At 34.9% G+C, this 8,143-nt stretch overlaps 1 protein-coding gene across 1 annotated transcript; it reads right to left on the minus strand.

Annotated features, from left to right (window-relative positions):
- Positions 1–1,484: 1,484 nt before the first annotated feature.
- Positions 1,485–1,781, minus strand: MYCTH_2052169 (uncharacterized protein; the record flags this gene model as incomplete). The annotated part of the gene is made up of 1 exon (XM_003660742.1): positions 1,485–1,781. A coding segment is annotated over one exon (297 nt), but the record flags the coding sequence as incomplete, so codon positions are not given.
- Between the last annotated feature and the right edge of the window lie 6,362 nt (positions 1,782–8,143).

The following is an 8,143-nucleotide window of genomic DNA, read 5'->3' on the forward strand; positions in this document are numbered from 1 at the left end:
TTACAATCGCTAATGATCTAGACAGGTATGCCCTAGTTAGTAAATATCTAGGTCCTTAGAAGAACGGTTGCCTATTCCTTAGCTATATATATCTAGCGGCTTACTATAAGTAGCTTCTTCTTATTAAACTTATATATTACGGTATAGAGTATATTTACTGATATATAGCCTTTAAGTAACCAGAGGGTTCTAACGGTCGGTGCTAGTGGCAAGTTAGTAATAAAGTCTATAGCTACCATATAATATAGTGTCGGCTAGGTCCGAATTAGCTAGAGTTCCCCTAGTAGTAGGTTCTAGTTAGTCAAGTTTGCCTAGTATACCTTATAGTACTATACAAACTTTAAGACTTTCTAAGCCTTTTTATAGAAATAGATAGCTATAAGCTCGTTTATTATCTTATTTTTACCGAAATGGTATATATTATTATAAACGATTTGAAGGATTAGGTTAATGTAGCTTTCCGGTAGGCAAAGTCTCCTAGTACTATCGAAGTCAATATAGAAAAGTAGCCTATTCGTTAATTCGAACGGTTCTACAGGCAGTTTTGGCCGTCTATGTTTTCTAACTTTGTTCTAGTTATCTCTAACTAGGTCCTTCTCGCTTTCGTAGAGTATATGGTAAATTGGTCCGTACTTACAGTCCTTAGGATAGCTAGTAATGATCTTAGCCCTAAACTTGTCATTAAGTACTAGTTCTATGATAGTCGTGTCTGCTATAAAGATATCCTTATCTTGTTACTTGCTCTAAATATCTTTAAGTTCGTTAGCTAGGCTATCCTTAACCTTTAGGTCCTCCTATTCCTATATAGGCAATCTTAATAGTATATCGGGTACGACATTTAAGGTTCCTAAGATATAAAAGATGTTAAGGTTGAATCTAGATAGGTAATTAGTAGTATTGGCTAGTTTACGATTAGCCTTAGTTAGATCTATCATGATTAGGGATATATACTTTATAATCCCTTTTATAGGAGCATGGTTAGTAAGGACATTAACTAGATACCTATTCGATTAGACCATCTTTCTAAGCTTCCTAATCACCTAGACAAGCACGGCAATCTCTACCTCGGTGGATCTATAGCGTTTTTCTACGTTAATAGTCACTTATAATATAAATAGAATAGGCTATACCTTACTTATAGGAATATCCCTACTAGGAATTTTCTCTCTATCCTAGTCGCCCTTAAGTTAGAAGGTAATAACACTATAGCCGTCATAGTAGGCATCTAACTTTAGAAATAATAGCTTTTCTAGGCGGTAATGATAGAGAAACTCCTAGTTATATAAGTGCTCCTATAGTAGCTAGAAAGATTCGAGTTCCTCCTTAGTTAGGGTGAATTTGACAGTAAATGTGACTGCTTTCCAGGTACGTTTAGCTTTCCTAGGGTTTAATTTTCCTTCCTTCCGGGCTGTTACTATTAATACCGTCTTCCGGGCTTAGAGTGGCCTTACTTTAGCATCAAACTATAGAATGCCTTTCCTAAGCTATCTGGCTATTCTAAGGTAATACTCTAAGCTATCAAGAGTATCTAGAAACTTTAGCTTCTTAAAGGCAGTAATACGGTCGTCGGTTTTAGTAATGCTTTTGCTATTTATAATATATCTAAGGAGTCTTATAGCTAGGTAATCTATAAAGGATTTAGCTATGCTAATATGGATATAGGTCTTATCAAGGATTTTATAAATAGTACGTAGGTATTGTAGATATTCCTCCTCTATTCTACTAAAGATAATGATATTATTAATATATACCCTAACGAAATAGCGGTATTTAAGAAAAAGTCTATCTATATAACGTTATATAAATGTAGGTACGTTTTTAAAACCTATAAGTACTACGTTAGATTTTTCTAAACCACGGTGGCTTATAACTACCATATAGTTACTATACTCTTTGGTAACTAGCAACTAGTAGAAGAATCCTAAGGCGTCTAGGGCTATAAAGAACTTGTTACTAACTATAGCGGCTATAATATCGTCCTAGTTAGGCAAGGGGTAAACATCTAGAACCGTAATTATATTCAATAGTTATAGGTCGACTATACTTTGGCTCTTCTTAACCTCTACTCCTAGCTTTTCGGTAACCTTCCTCTATAAAATGAATACTAGGTACGTAATAGGGGTTAGTTTATCTATAAAAGTAAATCTACTAAATACCTAGAGCTAGTCGTAATATTTATCTAGAGCCTTATAGTCTTTAAGCCCTATTAGGTATAGTCTGACTATATAGACTTACTTTTGCTAACCGTTAACTAGGTTAATTCGTATTTTCTAGTTTTCTAGCATTAGTACGATTCCCCTATCGTAGTAAAGGTCATATCTATCTAGAAGTTCCTTTATCTTAAGCACGAACTTAGGATTTATATTAGTAATACTAACGCTATTCTTGCTTTTGATGGCTAGGATGTCGTTAGGTTTCTTGATATTATAAGATAGGGTATGAAAGTTAACTCTATTTGGCGGCTAAAGATCCTAGCCATTGTCACTAATATCTTCTTAGTAGTATGCTTACTAGGCCTCTTCTAGCTTTTCCTTTAGCTCCTGCTTAGTAATTCCTTCCTAGACCTTAGTCTATATATCCTCTATATTTACTTATATTGACCTAGGTAGTAGTATCCTCCCTATAGTATTCCAAGAGGTAGCTAATCTTGTCTCCTTTCTAGATGACTACAGAGACATTAGTATCATTTCTAATAATAGTTACTAGGGGTATATACTAATTAACTATAGCATCCTAGACTCTATCTCGGCTAGTGGTAAAGTAGAAGTACTTGCCCTCTAGGACGTTATTAGGTAATGGTATAAAGTAAGTCTTGACTATCTAGGTAAAGTATATAGAAATAATAGTATACTAGATAGTAGTAACCTTCCAAGAGATAGGCTTAGGGTTCTTCCTTATAATGTCCCTACAGACCTTTATATTCGCTAGCAATCTAAAGGTATAGATGCCTTTAATAAAGTTGATCTTAATACTATAAGCTATTATAAAGTCGGTGCTTAAGAGTATTTTTAGAGTAAGTTCGTCGATAATATTAGCTATAACGTGGATATATCCGTTGATTAGCATGTTCCTAGCCTCCCCTAGGATATAAAAGTCAAATTCGACCTATTTACTAATCCTAGTCTTTAAATTAACTCCCTTAAAGGTATAGAGTTCGCCTTTAATCTATTAAAGATTCTTTGCCTATTAGGTAATCTATATCTAGTTAACTAGGTTAATTAAACTGCCCATATCGAAATAGATGTCTATAGTTTGATCTCCTAGGTTAGCTCGAACTAGAATATATAGGTAAGACGTTTTTCTTGGCTAGTAGAAGGGTATTTCCGTACTTAGGTTAGCTTCTACCACTTGGCTAGGTTCGAAGGAGAGGAGTACGGTTTCCTGTTTCTATTCCTTAGGCAGTTTTAATAGTATAGTCGCTCCTTCTGTAAAGTCCTATTCTACCTAGGGAAGGTCTTCCTTCCTTAGCCGTTCTAGTAATCGTAGTTTCTTCTTGTAATTCCAGTATAAGTGATAGTATAGCGCTCCTTAGCTTATAAATGACTATCTATAGAGCCCATAGATATTACTATCTTCCTAGATATAGTCTTCCTTAATAGTGCTAAGGAAGTACGCCTTTCTATTACTACTATCTCTATTAGTCTCGGATTTATAGTCACTAATTAGGAGATAACGAGTAGCTTTAAGCTCCTTATATTTGGCTTTAGCTTTCTTATCCTTATTAGATATTATTATAGTATTATAATAGTAGTAGGTACTATCCTTATTAATATGCTTCTAGCTATAGCGATGGAACCGTTAGAAACAAGGATTCTATTTGCTATATCTGCCCTTCTCCTAGGCTCTACTACCTTAGGAACGGTTACCTTTGCCTTAATTATTATAGTCTTTTAGGTAAGGCTCCTAGTTATAGCCTTAGTATTACTCCCCTTACGGAAGATACTTACGTTTCTATTCCTCTCTTTGCCTATAGCGGTTAGACTAGTACTATTGGCCTTAATTACCTTATCTTAGCTTAGTATATAACTAATTAGCTTAATCTTTAAGGCTACTATTGCTATCACTACTACTTAGTCTATTAGATATATTCTTAACGTTAAATATAACGGCTTTCTATACCCTCCTTTTAGCTTTAAGCTCCTTAGATAGTACCTCCTGCTTTTTAGTAATATAAAGGAGGTATTAGTTAAAAGTGTCCGTTTCCTATAGCTTAGGATAGAGCTTATAGAGTATTAGGGTTATCACTAATCAAAGTCTAGTTAAAAGCTAATAGTTTGTCTTATCTCCCTAGACTTAGGTATAACAGAAAAGGTCTATTACAAATTCGTAGATTAATTTATCTACTATAAGGTTATCCTTAGTATAGCTATTCTAAACTAGCTATTAGCCTGCCTAATTAAACTAGATACTAAACTGTTCCTTAATCTTTTAGAGCTATATCTTTATACTTAAGTAAAGAGTCTCCTTCTTAATAGATAATAGTTACTATTTATACTACTATAGAGCTAACTTATGGAATAACACCTGTAGGTTATTCTATAAGAGGAGTTCCTTAGAGACGTTTCCCCTAACTATATTATAAATATACTTGATCTAGAGGTTGACATTTATATAATAATAGATCTTCTTATAATAGAAGATTAGCTAGCTATTAGTAATCTTTTAGATAGTATCTAGCCAAAGTAACCTAATATTAGTAATCTTCTATACTTAGTTAGTAGCCGGTTATAGTAGTATATATACTAGGTATAGCTAAAGGGAACTAATATCTATTAATTTAGTTATAGTATTCTATAAAAGTCTAACTATAGTCTATTAGAGCAATCTTATAATTATCTCCTTATATGACGAACCCAACTCAGACTGCTTCTAAAAGGGTCCAGACGGAGGTAGGTTGAGCAGGACAAGCAGGCAGGTCGTCTAAGGGATTCGGTGAAGCCAAAGGGTTCACAACAACACTTAGAGTTATCTCTTACAGTAATTAGCAATGCTTGGTATAAGTACTATGATTGTGATTGTTACCACTGGTGAACTCCCAGAGTCCACTATAACGAGTGACTATTTACATGTATATATACTCTTCCTGATCGCTTATAGCCTTCTTCGATCCTATCCTTGGATCGCCTTTGGTAGCTAGCTATCCTCTGCTATCTTTCCCCTTTTGGCAATTGTTCGCTCGTGGTAGCCTACGCTCCCTAGCGATCCGTGTCAGCCTCGCTTCGTGCCCTTCTTGATTAGTGGCTTATTCGGCTTGCTACACCCTACCGGGTCGTGGTATATGGTTAGCTCGTGATATAATGCCCCCTCTTTAGGGCTTTCGACCTAAAAGCTTCTTATGACTTGTTTTAAATACTACTAATATCCCCTTTCTCAATAGGTAACGTCCTTCTTCTACTAACCTCCTTTTGTTATAGCTAATCGTATTCCTAGGAATCGTCACGATCTTAAGCGCGAACGATATACTATTATGATTAAGATCAAGCAAGAGGGTTATAAAGTCGCTATACCTTACAAGTATTATTAGAATACGAAGCTATAGAAGCGTTATATGATAATAGAAGGTTTAAACAAGTGTTAAAATTATATTCATATAGGCAAGAAGTATAATAGTCCGAACGTCACAAATACCTATAGGTTCCTTGTAGTTTTCCTTTATAGTCTTAGGTTACTAACTGTCTTAGTCCTTTCGAATTTGTCAGAGCAGGAGAAGGTTTTAAAAGAGATTACCAAGACCAAGGCGCTACTTGCTTAGACGCTAAGCCATTTAAGTCGATTACATCGTTTATAGCAATCTCTATACGATTATAGTACCGAAGTTTTTCGTCGTGGTATAGCTCGTCTAGAGGAAGAGGAAGAACTAGATACTCCTCTGCCAATGTTAGAGACGCAGACCTTCACAGGTTAGGCTTAGGCATTAGATACTTTTGACGTGCTTGATTAGGAGTTAATCGGGTTAGATCCTAGTCCTAATTCTAGCAGGTTCCCCTCTTTTTCTGTTAGGGAATAGGCTTTAGAGCCGGTTCTTATAGCTAGTTAGGATTCTACTAGTAGAACTACTCTAGCTTCTTAGGGTAGTTTAAATTCTTAACTAGTTCCTATAAGTTATCTTCTAGTCTAAAATCAAGCTATTTAACTAGGTACTATAGTTCTCTATTGATAATATATAAATCTAGAATTTCTTCGATGTCCTATTCTTCTTCCTCGTCCTCTACTTTGATGTATATAGCAACCTTAGCGCTCTTTGGTACTAGTTCGAGAATTGAAATATGAAAAACATCCGTCTGTAGTCGTATAGATGACGGTAATGATAGTCGGTAGTTAGATGTCGAAATTTGTTCTTTGATAACGAAGGGTCTGACTTTCTTAAAGTCTAGCTTCGTGCTTAGTCATTTAGTTTATAAGTTCTATATAATTAAGTAGACTTTGTCTTCCCTCTCTAGGCAAGGTCCCTCGAGCCTATGTTTATCGTAGTAGTTCTTTATTCTAGTTCTAATAAACTCGAGTTCCTTTTTAAGCTTTTTATATAGTACGTACATTTGTTCTACTTTGACTACTACTCTCGGCACTATGACCTCTAGTCCTTGCCTAAGGTCTACTTTATATCTATAGTTTGCGAAGAATAGTATAACTTTAGTCGTTTCTATCGGCATCGTATTATAGGCAAGTTATACTGTTGGTAATAGTATAACCTAGTCGTTTTGCTAATAGTTAACGTAAGAATGGAGATACTATTCGACAACTTGGTTTAGTCGCTCTATTTGTCCGTCAGTCTGTAGGTAATATGCTATTAATAGCTTGCTATTAACGCCTAATCGTTACATTAATGCTTACTAGAACTTCGATACGAACTTCGTATCTCTATCGGTGATCTATTCTTGTAGCCAAGCATATACTAATGTAACTTGCCAATAGATTACGTCTACTAACTGTTCTACTATCTAGGACTCCTTATAGGGAAAGAAGTATACCTACTTAGTCAGGCGATCTACTATAGTAAGAATACTATCGTAGGTCACTCCTATAGCTATGTCCTTAGATTCTAGCAGCTTCGTAATAAAGTCTATTATAACTAAACTCTATAGTTTGTTAGCTATTAGTAGTAGCTAAAGTAGCCTATATAGCTTATATTGTGCCGTTTTACTCCAATTACAGATATCATAGTTCTATACAATTTCCTTAACTTATACCGTTAACTATAGAAAGTCGTAGTGTTTCTTAACTTGTATAACAGTCTTTGTAACTCCTTTATATCCTCCGAGTTTTGACTTGTAGAGTTCTCAAATCATTTGTAGCTATTGATCTTTGTCATAGATATATGCTTTGCCTCGGTACCAGAGTTTTCTATCTTTTTCTTCCACTCCATTAGGTACTAGTGGTCTAGGTACTACTTGATACTATGTCTTGTTGATCCTTTCTTCTTAAAAGATTATATAGCATTCTAGGAACGAGTCGAGTAGATCATCTTCCACGGGTGTCTGCATCTTGTGATGTAGCGTTCTGTCTGTCCGTTCCTTGAATAACGGTAGTATTGTTCCCGTTCGTCCTTCCGTGTAATCCGTTTGTCAACTTAAGATGTCTGCTTATACGTTCTCTTTGCCCTTCTTATAGTAGATCTTAAAGTTAAATTCTATAAGGAATTCTACCTATTGTATTTATCATCTATTAAGTTCCTTTGTTATTATAAAGTATCGTAAATTCTTATAATTTGTATATACTTATACTAGTTTAATTATACTACTAAGGTATAGTTACTATTCCTTAAAAGCTTCGACAATTGCAAGTAGTTCCTTATTATAGATTAGATAATTAAGATATAGTCTATCGAGCTTCTTTAAAAAGAAGGCTATAAGATATAGCTTCCCTTATCTATCTCGTTATCCCAATTGTCCTCCGATGGCGTAATCTAAAGTGTCTATTTCTACCTCAAATGGCTTCTTAGGGTCTAGTAGTACTAGTACTAGGTCTTTAGTAATAGCGTTCTAGATCTATATAAATGCTTACTTATATTATTCTTCCTATTGGAATTTAGCATTCTTCTTGGTAAGTTCGTATAAAGGTCGTACGATCGCTCTAAAGTTCCTAATGAACATCCGGTAGAAGTTTGCAAATCCGATGAAGCTTTGTACTTCCGTAACTGACGTCG

This window comes from Thermothelomyces thermophilus, chromosome 1 (assembly GCF_000226095.1).
Source record: "Thermothelomyces thermophilus ATCC 42464 chromosome 1, complete sequence".
Classification (NCBI taxonomy): Eukaryota; Fungi; Ascomycota; class Sordariomycetes; order Sordariales; family Chaetomiaceae; genus Thermothelomyces; species Thermothelomyces thermophilus.